Source organism: Danaus plexippus (genome assembly GCF_018135715.1).
Source record: "Danaus plexippus chromosome 22 unlocalized genomic scaffold, MEX_DaPlex mxdp_27, whole genome shotgun sequence".
In the NCBI taxonomy this organism is placed as follows: Eukaryota; Metazoa; Arthropoda; class Insecta; order Lepidoptera; family Nymphalidae; genus Danaus; species Danaus plexippus.
In genome coordinates this window covers 1,004,395-1,017,300 of record NW_026869855.1, presented here as the reverse complement: position 1 = coordinate 1,017,300, position 12,906 = coordinate 1,004,395, and the positions used below count along the sequence as shown (strand labels likewise).

General features: G+C 34.5%; 2 protein-coding genes across 3 annotated transcripts; one reads left to right on the top strand and one right to left on the bottom strand.

The window, feature by feature from the left end:
• The first annotated feature begins 111 nt into the window (after positions 1 to 111).
• LOC116773454 (checkpoint protein HUS1) lies at positions 112 to 3,236 on the top strand. The gene is made up of 6 exons (XM_061528707.1): positions 112 to 317; positions 390 to 596; positions 672 to 772; positions 912 to 1,022; positions 1,255 to 1,432; positions 2,143 to 3,236. Exons 1-6 carry the CDS (start codon positions 266 to 268, stop codon positions 2,370 to 2,372), a joined length of 879 nt encoding a protein of 292 aa, XP_061384691.1. The 5' UTR covers positions 112 to 265; the 3' UTR covers positions 2,373 to 3,236.
• Positions 2,386 to 11,254, bottom strand: LOC116773359 (uncharacterized). 2 transcript variants are annotated; one of them, XM_061528706.1, is made up of 15 exons: positions 11,047 to 11,254; positions 10,819 to 10,857; positions 10,361 to 10,453; positions 9,460 to 9,578; positions 8,265 to 8,328; positions 7,797 to 7,882; positions 7,475 to 7,562; positions 6,783 to 7,257; positions 6,130 to 6,722; positions 5,841 to 5,910; positions 5,318 to 5,480; positions 4,503 to 4,669; positions 4,133 to 4,244; positions 3,453 to 3,656; positions 2,386 to 2,570 (listed from the first exon to the last, which is right to left on the bottom strand). In XM_061528706.1, the coding sequence occupies exons 1-14, from the start codon at positions 11,111 to 11,113 to the stop codon at positions 3,498 to 3,500; spliced, it is 2,295 nt and encodes a 764-aa protein (XP_061384690.1). In that variant the 5' UTR covers positions 11,114 to 11,254; the 3' UTR covers positions 2,386 to 2,570; positions 3,453 to 3,497. The 2 variants fall into 2 exon arrangements, with proteins under 2 accessions (XP_061384690.1, XP_061384689.1); XM_061528705.1 differs by having other exon boundaries at positions 6,130 to 7,257.
• Positions 11,255 to 12,906: the final 1,652 nt, after the last annotated feature.

The following is a 12,906-nucleotide window of genomic DNA, read 5'->3' as shown; positions in this document are numbered from 1 at the left end:
ATTTAGAGGATTAGTTTCTATGATATATATTTAAAGATACTAATTTTATCATACCAATGTGAACAGAAAATTTGAGACACTTCATTCGTTTTCTCATAAACGTCAAAAAAGTATAATTCATCTGACATCTATTTGTATACAATAGCAGTTCAAATACATCCGTAACCCGCGAAAATATCAAAAACCAGTATTTCTTAGTTTGAATTTTCCAAACAATGTTTGCTTTCATTCATAATAAGTTTGTTCATTTTATAATATCATAAAGATGAAGTTTCGTGCTGTAATGGTAGACCCGGGTCCCATGCGAGAGCTAACGCGTAATGACGAAAATAATATCGTATTATGTTTAACGAAGGCTTGTTACACTCAATCGTGCATAATTTTTGCAGATATAGTGAACACAATATCCAAATTATCGAAGGAATGTGTTTTAAGATTGTCCGATGAAAAAATATTTTTCATTGTGAGTGAAGATAATTCAGGGCCAACGCCTCCGGTTTTGTGGTGTGAAATATCACAATCTAATTTCTTTTCCGAATACCAAATGATAGGTATCGATGAAGATCATAAAGATATATATCTGGGAGTCGTTTCCGGTAGGAATAAACTTTTAAAGCATTTCTTATTGACAAGATTAAAAATGTTATCTTAATGAAGTCCTTAATTTCCAGCAAGCTTCGCCAAGTCATTGGTGACATTAAAGACGGCGAAAATGTTGAAAATAAAACTCACCAAGAAACAGTGTCCCTGTTTAACTCTTGACATTGAAATGGTAAATTAATTTCATATATAGATATATTTTTAACTAAATAACGTCTTACGATCTTAATTATACATCTCAGATTTAAGACATCAATTACTTTCTTTTAATTTATAATTTTCAAATCAATTTCTATTTAATATTTTTCCAGCCATCATCTATATCACAACAGACAAGGCAAGTGTCTCATGATATACCTGTTGTAGTTGTTCCGAGGAAGCTTTGGGGAGAGTTTAACGAGCCAAAGATACCTCAACCCGATGTGGGTAGTATTTGTTGCTTTTAATTATATGATTAACCAAAATTAAATTGATATTTAAAAAAAGAATGTAAGTTAGTTAAAAAATCCTATCTTATCTGTGCCTAAATTAAAAAGGGTTTCCTATATGTAAACTTCATAATTAATAAAGAGGTTCTTAATTATTTTCTTAATTTTTAGTAAACAATTTTTTTGTATAAATGCTTTTATAGTTTAATATGTGATTGTTTGTTAGATATCAATAGAATTACCACCATTGAAACAACTACGAAATACAATTGACAGAATGAAGTCGATGTCTTCAGAAATAATTATATCAGCCTCTGCAGAGGGTAGACTGACATTACAGATCAAAACCGACACAGCCAAGGTGTCCACTCGGTTTAGAGGACTGAATGTTGAGAGCTTTGAAGGTTGGTGCCTGTAGTGTCCTAAAGAACTATATTAGATTTGTCATGTATGTATATATGGTGCTAAGTAGCAAGACTCATGACGGAACTGAATATAATAAAGGGATCTACCCATTTTTCACCTGACATTATATATTATTTTATCAATACCGTCCAAATATAATTAGCATATAACAGTGTTATATGTTAAATTCATAGAAAGAGCTTGAAAAACTTCAATACATCTCAATATAACTGTACTATAATGAAAAGGATACTGTAAGTAAGGACTGAAAGTATTTCTCTGTTGATAAGTTCAAGTTACTTGTAATATTGTCATATATATTTCTGTGACAATTTTTAATGTAGATTCCAGGTATGTAATGGTAAAAAAATATCAGCTATAGATGAAATTCTGTCTTTCACAGCTGCATGTTTTGTATCCAGGTAATCCCGACAGTTCGGTTCCATTACAGCAAGCGTTATCACAGACATGAAGGAAAGTGACCGCTTATAACATTTTAAAAACCGTGCAGTATTCAAAAGACTTAGTTTCATTAAAATGAGTACAGGAAATCTTAGATATTATAAAATCGAACTATCCAAAAATTCGTTCTGAAACTGTGAATAAATTCTATAAATTATTCACAGAATATTGCCTTCATTATGAATTTTTATGTTTTTTGTTTGGTTTCTGAACTTTCATTTGATATTTTTATTCTAAATATTTCCAGGTCCCATAGATCACTCGGACTCGGAGACAGAGAGTCAGACGTGTGAGGACGTTTCCAAGATATGTTCATGTAGAATCGACGCTAAGAAATTTTCGATGTTTCTAAACGCTGAACAAATATCACACAACAGAACGTTATGCCACATCATACACAAGCGACTGGTCGTGCTCCACCTTCACACTAAAGAGAATGTTAATTTTCAGTGTTTTATTATGGGTATTGTATATTAATAGGCGTCGAGAATTACTTGTTTCATGTTTATCATTGTAAATTAGTATATTTCGAGAGATACAGCTTTCTTTTTTTTATTATATGGCCTTCATCCGTGCGAAGACCCGCACGTATACTCTGCCAGTGTCACGTAGGGTGGAGGAGATGCGAGAGATGCAGCTTTGTCTATACTTTTCTTGTTGTATGCAGAGTTCAGTCTGTGTAACAGTGACATTGGTTAAGACATCAATAATAACATCTGTATAGGTCAATAGTATGACAGATTTATCAGAATGTGTGATGTCTACCCGACAGAATATGTATGATGAGATCTAAGATATTCGCGAGTTTTATTCATTTAAATGAAACTAGTATTTTTCGGATAATTTTTGTAAAAAACTGCAGGTGTCACCTCGCCTGCCCGTGATCGCGGTTGCTGAAAAGTAACCGAAACGTCGGGAGTATGTAGTTTTTTACAAAAATATATCACGCGTAGTTTCTCCGAAAAATATTAGTTTCATTTAAAAGAATATGCATATGTCAATAAATTTAGTAACATTCATATTCGTATGGCTATCAATCAAAGTTGTATGATACAGCATTAATGTGTAAATAAACTAAGAGGAGTGATGTAAGGATCATTTCTGTGAATAATTCCTCGTTATCTAAATTCCAAAAACTTTTGTCTTATCACAACTCCCTCATATATAAGTATAGTATTATAAGTTTTCCATTCATAAATTATTGAATGAGAAAGGGTCAAAATTCATGTAAAGTGCAACAGTGCAAAGTGAAAGTAAGCATAAGATTTCAGCCTACAGTCGCTAGATGTCGCTGTTTCTCATCACGTGACCCAACTACTCCCTCATTCAAAAATAGAGTTATTGTAAGCTATATATTATTATATATATTTAGCTGTAATAAAAACCATTGCAGTCACAACAGAACCGTTTTATTAATCAAACGAATACAATTTTCATTCAAGAAAAGGATTCCCTATACATTGGACAGACGGCACTTAAAAAATTATTCAAACTATTGTGTTCTCTTTAACAATTTTTTTTTTTTTATCATTGTTTATTACAAAGTATGAAACTAACCTTTACTATGATAAACTATACTCCGACTCGTGTACATGCTATAACTTAATTATATGTTAGCTGGAACGACCTCTGGTTGTCTTTCCTGAGCGCGTCGTGTGTCGCCCGGAGCCCGTCCAGCTTGGTCGTTATCTGAGCTATGGAGCTGTCGATCCACTGCATGGACGACATGTGAGCGTTGAGGATCCGACCGATCTGGACGATCTGAAATAATACATTACAGTAACTATATGTTGAGATATAGATATACATACATCTGTATAAGACATGTTTGTAGATAGAAACAATCAACTTTACTATTAATTAGACAAACCATATATTAAATGGACTGTAGGAGATTGTGTTCAGGTTATTTGATCTAAGGAGACTGAAGTTAGATACAGCACAGGCAACACAAACAATTTTTACAAAGTAGAAATAGTTACATTATTGTAAAAGAAATGTGATGTACAAAGGATAACTTGTCTCTTAAAAGATATCTCTACCAGAAACCCTTTTGATAGAGGAAAGTAGATAATGAATGTGATGTGGGTAGTTAGGTACAATAAAAATTATAATAATAAAATAAAATTGATATTATACATACATAGTTATATACATAATTAAACACAAATATATACAAATACTATAAATAAATAAACATTATATATATATATTGTATATATGTATATAATACTTACTGGATCATTATTGTCTGGATTTCTATTGGTCTCATTGAGATGTTCGATGACTTCTTTCAGATCCTCAGACATTTGCCGTAACTGTGTATCCAAAGTCTCCGCTAATGAATACCTGAAATATATTAAATTATATATTTTTTTGTATACACGACAGTTGTGAATGAATGAAATTTTCTTGGATACATCTATGAAAGAATTTAATTAACATGAAAATTTATTCAGCCATACATACATATTTTGTATGGACACCATATCTTAAATTTCAAGTAAGGTGTGAATTATTTTAAAAGTTGTCATAGCAGCATGTTTAGTAGTTTTTGTGTTTACATACATACAGACAATTGTTCGTATTTATATCACATATACATACATATGTTCTCTCTCCGGATCTCTAACTCTTTCATCCACTATATTCTTCTCTAACGGTGTGAGTATGTCTTCTAGCTCCTTCTGTTGTGCTAGAACAAAGTCCAATTCGTGTTCTAAACTCTGTTGCTCGTTCTTGAGTGTCTCTATAGCCTCGTTCAGCTCTAAGATCTGAAAAATTATTTATATATATTAAAATATACATATAAAAAATATATATACATATGTAAGAACGGTAGCAAACGAGCAGACGGTCTACTTGGGCAGGAGTCACTGTCGCCCATGGACATCTGCAACATAAGAGATGTTGCGGATGCGTTGCCAACCTTATAGGAAAAGGAAATATTATGTGAAGGAAAATAGACTAATTTATATTTTCATGTCATTAATGTCTTTGAAATAACCATTTAGATTACGCAAAATTTCTTTTACTCGGTTATTTAAAGGTTTAAGTACGCTTCGTTTATTTGTGTTAGAATACATTTCAGGAACATATGGAACACAAAAACTATATGTTAAGTACTAAACAACGTCGCTGCAGTCCGTAACGGCAGGAGGAGGAGGTGGAGTAACGGCAGTATATACTGGTACAAACCTAGAACACCACGTGGCACGGACGAGTCTGACATCACCCCTACACTGTCTGTGCACACACACAAATGCAAAGCTCAGATACGCCTCACAGACTATACTATTCATTCATTTGAGATGTCGTTAGTCACGAGGCCACATGACTCGCAACACAACTTCTTGACTAACTTAATTTGCATTGCATTTGCACTCCACTGTATGGACTCGCTCACTTATAAACTTATTTACCTTTTCACCGTTACTCGCCGATAGTCTGTCCCAGGCGTTGAGTGTAGTCGCTTGTCTGTAGAAAACTCTCTCCTGTTCCTCCAAAGACAAACTCCACTTATTGATATTTTCCTGGAGTTCCGCGAAATTTATTGAAGTTATAGCCGCTGGAGGGGCTTGGGATCTGGCGATGAGAACAACAACACATAGGTACATTTCATATAATAGTAGTCATTATTTTGATAGAAATGTTTACTTTGTCATTTAAATACTTTGTGTGTAGGGTTAAGGCCCCTGTCTAACGCGTTACACGCTCACCTCCACCGTCCAAGCTCCTCTCCCTAACTAACCAAATTCGAAAAGAACCTACTAGCGCTGCCTTTGAAGTAGGTTCCAAGAATTAATTTATATGAGATCTGGACAGGTCCAAGTCTTAGCAGGTTGTAGAGAGATTTAGCCATTACACCTCTCCGAGGAACCTGTTTCGAGCGGGTTCGGTAATGAACCTACTATAGGTATAATTAATTTCCAATACAGTACTCACACCGTAGTAGGAGGCATCACACTTGCAGCCGTTTTGCCCAACGCTGTTATACCGGACGGGGTCGTTGAAGCTGTGAATTTCAAAATATTAACAGAAAATATATTAAATCGTAAAAAAATCTTGTATTATACTACATTATTGTATCAATTTTGTACTGTTTCACTCTCAACGTGTATTACATTTGTGTTTATATAAAATGAATGACATTAGGAATGACTCATAATTGATGACATTGTATGAAAAAAGGTTAAGTATGTATATATATATAAATACATATGTATGTACCCACTTGCTGTTGTTGTCTTGGCGAATGATAAGCCACCGGCGAGAGATATACCACTCGTGGTAGTGGTTCCCAGAGCGCTTGTGGATATCCCCAAGCTGCTAGTAGTGATTCCCGCTGTTGCAGTCGACACTCCTAAACTCGATGATATTCCCAAACCGCTCGTCGAGATTCCCGTCCCACTAGTTGTGAGCCCGAAACCACTGGTCGATATTCCTAACCCGCTAGTCGATAGTCCCGATGCACTAGTGGTTTGTGCCGTAGAAAGACTTGTACTGAAGCTTATGGCTTGAGTTGTCTGTGATGTAGAGGTCTGGCCGGATTGGCCGAAACTTGGCGTTTGTGATGGCTGTGATTGGCCAAACATTGCTTGTGTTGTTTTCACTGTGGTGGCTAAGCCTTGTGTTGTTTGACCGAATGCTGATGATTGTGTTGTTTGGGCCTGCGTTGTTTGTCCAAAGGTTGGAGCAGCTTGGGAGGTTTGTCCGAAAGACAATGACGGCTGTGTTGATTGACCAAAAGTTGATTGATTTTGGGATGTTTGGCCAAACGCTGGTTGGGCTTGAGAAGTTTGGCCAAATGCTGGCTGAGCTTGAGAGGTTTGACCGAATGCTGGCTGAACTTGAGAGGTTTGACCGAATGCTGGCTGAGCTTGAGAGGTTTGACCGAATGCTGGCTGAGCTTGAGAGGTTTGGCCAAATGCTGATTGAGCTTGGGAGGTTTGGCCGAATGTTGGTTGTGCTTGAGAAGTTTGGCCAAACGTTGGCTGAGCTTGGGAAGTTTGGCCGAACGCTGGTTGTGCTTGTGTCGTTTGGCCGAACGCTGGTTGACTTTGGCTTTGACTCGAGGTTTGTACAGATCCAAAAGCCGGAGTCGTTTGTGTTGTTGTACCAAACGAGATATTTGCCGATGCTTGTGTTTGGCCGAATTGGCTGGTTTGTTTGGAGAAATTCAGGCCACCACCGAACGGGCTTGTCTGTGCTTGATTGCCGAAGCTCGGTTGACCCGTGGCGAACGACTGATTACCAAATGTTGACTGGGTCGTAGATTGGGTCTGTGTGGTCGCCGTGAAAGACGAAGGGAAGCTTTGGGCTTGTCCAAAGACATTCGCTTGAGTAGTTTGAGTTGCGGGAGCTGAAAATATTATTATAGACAATTATAATATATATATTAATGGCTTCACAGGAATATATAGAATATATGTCAGGTTAATTTAATTTATAAAGTGGAAGGTGTTTTGCCTGTGTTCATAATTCAATACAAACTAGCAGCAGTGACCAACCCATTAGGTTGTATTCATACAGATGTATGATAAATATTTTTGATAGGTTTTCTTTAACATTTTACTCACCTGTGGTAGCGGCGGCCACGAAGCTGTACGGCTTCGCACCGAACTGCCCGAAACCAGTTGTCGGCTGACTTGTCTGTGGGGCGCTCGTCTTGGAAACAGAACGTTAAGGAACAATAATATTTTGTTTGACGAATAACCGTGAACGTAGCTTAATGAGAATAGAGTCAAAACTGTCTTTCTTTATATTGAAATAAAAATTCTTAAGTTATAATGTTAGTTATTTTTAATTTGAATATATTACTTTAACTACAATAATATTTAAAACTCGATTACGGCCGAACTGTCCACCTGTATAAGGTTATATGCGTGTATGTATACATACAGTTTGTGGTGCTGAGAACCCCGAGGATGGCGTGGTGAAGTTGAACGTAGACAGGGGAGCGAAACTGTTGGAGCCGAAACTGGGCGCTGGGAACACAAACATTTGGTCTTAGAAATAAGCGTTATATGTTATGTGTATGAGAGCAGGAGATACAAACATTCGGTGTTCAAAAATTAAGAATGATATGCATACAGGTATGAAGGTAAGAATAATTATGACTTGAATAACAATAATACCTTCTTTTTAAAGTTGGTTAAAAATTTTACGAACATTACTATAAATGTTACATGATGAACAGAAATAGAAATATGTCTATGAAACCAAAGCTAATGTTTGAAAAGCCAGTCTGTTTCCTAATAATATTTTTAACAATTTCAAGTCTGGTCTTATATTTAATGCTCAATATATTGTTATATTCATCGACGTTTGTCACCGTCAGTGTGTGTGTATGTCTGTCATTACACTAACCCTGTGTCGTGTTAGTCCCGAACGCCGGTGTTGGCGTGAACGCTGGCTTCTGTTCCGCATTAGTCTGTGGATAAGGATGTATATATTAGAATCGTAATTAGTGATGTGACGGATCCGTATCCGCGGGACGAGGATCCGTCTTTTTATATATGGCGGATGTTTTACTGATTAATCCGTATAGTTACGATCAACATCTTGGTGCCAGGTATAGACAAATATAGACATGATATATATGAACGTAAATTATTACATTGTGTTATATTATGTATTTATTACATAAATATTTATATAAAATAAAATTATGACGTTAGTTTAGTTAGTGTGACGAACAGTATGTTAGCTGACGAGTGAATCCATCCATTGCTAGACCGATTTGGATGATATCCATCACACGGCTATGATTAGGAAAAATTATATCGTAGTCAGAATGCGTAATTGATATCGTGCAAAAAGGCTATCAGTTCCTTTGATGTTACATAGTCCTTGACAAACGCTTTATATTATTAAAGCTTTGTATAAAACATAATCTATTAAAATTCATATAGGATATATGTAGAATGAAAATTTTTAAAGTTAAAAAAGGTAATTTGATATCTTAATAATAATATTCTTAAACCTCTTGTTAATGGCGGGAACTTTCAATACGTAAATATGAGATTCAATTCCCCAAGTAGCGTCGGACACTAGGACACTATAGCTCAGTTTACAAAGGTTACTTAATCGCAATATTTGATGAAGTCGCAAGTTCAAACCCGACTGGAGTTAATGCTATAGATTCTATATTTTCTATTTGATTTTTGATAATATTTAGTTAGTCTAAATGATTAAATATAAATGAACTTGCATCAGTATAGAGAAACATACAATGGGGAGATCAAAGTATTTTGGTTATATTAGCAAAAAAATATATATCACATGCATTATAAAGTTCGGTAATGAAAAATATTAGTTTCTTGATAGTAAAATGTGACAAAACTAAAATGTACTGATTTGCCAGTTAAATGAAACGAAACAATGACTAGATGTTGAATACATTTTTCATAATTCCATGTTATTTAAAACAATTCAAAGTATATATTATAAGGAAATCTCATTAAGCATGATAAGTTAATTGAAAAATCGATTGATATAACGTTAATTCAATTAACACATGCTGTGGAATTTAATTGAATTATGGTTAAGGATATGTTCTCACTGTTTGAGGTGATCCGAATCCTGGTGTACCGACGGTCTGGACCGGGGGTGATGTGAAGGCTCCAAACGATAAGGGCTTGCTCGCACCGAATGCTGTACTTGTAGTTGGGGTCGAAGCGACTGTAAATAAAATATATTAAAATTTATCATTTATACCAATGCCTGTTGTTCTGTTACATTTTATACTGAGCTGATTTTGATGAAACTTTACATAAAATTTGGTGTTTCATCCGCTAGACAACATATATCTAGCGTTTGCTGGTGACGAGATATAGATGGCGCTTCCAAATATACGAATTGTTTTAAAGCAAACTGACACTTGTGTCTGAGCCCTAATATAAATTCCATGTAGTGTAAGTAGAGGAAATGATTTCAATCTTTTTTAACCGTCAAAAAGTGTTCTTTCATGTATGTGCCTACGTTTGCAAATACTGTAGTGAAGTCGAGTTACCGAAAATTAATGGAATAAATCGGAAAATAGATTTTTAAAAGGTTTATAAAGATCAATTTAATTAATTAATATGAATGCCACGTAGGCATGAGCACAAACGTTGTATGAAATAAACATTTGTCACAGATACATATAAACAAATAAGAGTTGAGATTTGTGAAGAAATTTTCATGCTTTAGGAGCTATGGAGTTGAGAAAAAAGGGTGAAAAATACAGAAATTTTTAAAGTTTATAGAAAAATTTACTAACAGTTATGGCTTAAGACATTGGTACTTCGACATAACAGTATAGATATAAATACATAACACATGATTTTTTCAGAATGCACCAATGATAAATTCTGTTAATGAACATTTATTTATCTGTTGAACAAAAAAAGTTTCAATATAGTTTGTGACATATTGAATTTTATGCAAACAGGTTTTATTTATCAATATCATAAGTTACTCACATAAGTTTGTTGAGGCTGTTGTTTTTGCTCCGATTGAAAAGCCGAAGCCCGGTGTGCTACTGGCAGGGCTGCCGAAAATACTGGGCTTGTTTTCTGTGGTCATTTAAATTTTCATTTAATATAATAACATGTATAGATAATTTACAAGTGATGTGACTTACATAGTTTATGGAATGTGCTAAATTAAATATCTATATAGTGAATAACCTCCAAAACACTTTTAAAACATTTTTTTCATTATTTATTTCATAATAAGAAAATCTACTACATTTCTGCTACTAAAATATCCTGAATTAATTATGAAAATATATTAGGTGTCGTATACATGAATGCTATTGAAGTCACTACAATTTCATAATTTTCTGAATGGAAAATTAATAGGTGCACTTGTTTTTATAGACACAATATTTTTAACAAGCTGTATATATATATTTTTTTGTTTCAATACCCTAACTTACCTGTAGTAGTTTTCGTATCACCACCGCCGAAAATTGATCCTGTAATAACATATTAGTAATTTTTAATTCTATAAGGTTTCTGTAAGGTTGTTTTTATGTAGAATTTTATGTGTATGTCACTTTAAACTATAATATTTCGAAGCTAATATAACGATTATTAAATTCCAATACGTTACAAATTTAATGTTATTAACGTAGAAAACAGAAAATAAATATTGAAGAGGTTACCTGAAGGTGTATTGGAGCCAAAAGTGCTCGCTGTAGTTGTAGTCGCCGGTTTAAACATAAAACTCATTTTTTCTAATTAAATCTAAACTTCCAAATATTAAGTTATTATATTAACACTTTTACAGTGTAATAAAGCAATATTTTCTAAACAGCAAACTTGATGTCAACAAATAATACTGATTCGCGGTATCTGCCAACGGCCGTGTAGTCGATGTTGCCACTTTAAGGTCGTAAATTGAATGAATATAATATTTCATACTACCAATTAATTCATAAGTGAAGTGCTGTCACATAATAATAAATTTAATTAAAATGTTGATGTGAGAGTAAGTATTTTTTTGCCTTAAGCACAAAAAAAGTATCCACTGCCATCTGTTAGGAAATTAAAACCTACTTTTCAGTCGATATTTGTCAAGTGAAAAGGAAATTAAACTCTAGGACCTTGTTGTTTTAAATATGGTCTTCTTCCCTTCAGAGACGTGCTTAGTATATCTGCCAGTGTCGTGTAGAATGGAGGAGAGAGATTCAACTCTAGTGCAGACAACATACTTTACGTTTGTCGCTATGTTTAATACTTTGAAATGGAAAATGTAGATGGCGTCAATAAAAATTTTCGCCTCATATTTAGGGTTGTCCAGTAATAATTGTGGTTTTGTTTAAATTATGTATCAATGAATCAGGGACCATTTAGGACATGTGGAGCTTCTAATTGCAAATTTTAAATATTTTTTGTAGTGCGTTTAAATAAAATGCGACTATTGTTTCCCTCCTGGCGTAACACTTGGAGCGGATTATATTTGTTTATCAGAGTCGCTAATAAGTAACATTCTCAGTATTTTAGAGCAGGGTTTTTCAACCTTATTCGTACCTCAGCCCTTTTAGAATGAAGAAATATGTCGCGTCCCCCCCTACCCGTTATTTTTTGTATCTAATATTGAACCCAATACATACTAAGCAAAGGTGGATCTTAATTCCGTTTTTAGTTGCATGTATAAATGAGGCAAATTGTACAACTAAGCTCAATGAAAAAAATTTCAAGATTTATCTGCAGATGGGATGCTGGAGTTGGAATTTACATCCGTCAATTTCGATACCTTTTGGTTAAGACGGGAATCTGAGTACCCAGAAATAACAACAGAAGCTTTGAAGTGTTTGATTCAATTTGCAACCTCGTACTTGTGGGAGATGACATTTTGGTCAATGGCCAAAATAAAGAGCAAGGATAGAAATCGTTTGAATTTGGAAAACGATGTAATTCTGAATGTAGCAAAAACGGATCCACCATGGGAGAAATTGGTGAATAAAAAACAAGCGCAACCTTCGCATTAACGGTCCTGATAAGTTTATTAACATTTTTGGTTAATGATACCCAAATGATTACGATGGGAAAGATCTCAGAATTAAATATTATTTTTTGTTCATACAAATGATTAAGATGTCTTTTGGTTAAGATTTTTCTTAATAAATCTTTATAAATGTTACTGTTTCTTTTTTACTGCTGTAGCTTTCCCAATGTTCAGTAACTCCGCTATAAAAGCTTTGCGACCCCCCCCCCCCTCCCGGAGAATCTTCAGACCTCCAGGGAGGTCGCGACCCACATGTTGAAAGACCCTATTTTAGAGAAACAAAGACATAACAAATTATAAATATAAATATTTACTATCTCAAACCACGACTCGATACCACTCTCGTAATCACAGTACTCCATATCTATCTATCTATCAAAACAGGTTTCATTTTTGTTATTATTGTTAAATATTTTGCCAAAGAGGCTGCTACTGACAGGAAAGTTTAAAAACCCGTTTTTAAACCTCGCAAACACCAACTATAGGATCTATAAGTGATTTCGGATCAAGTCTG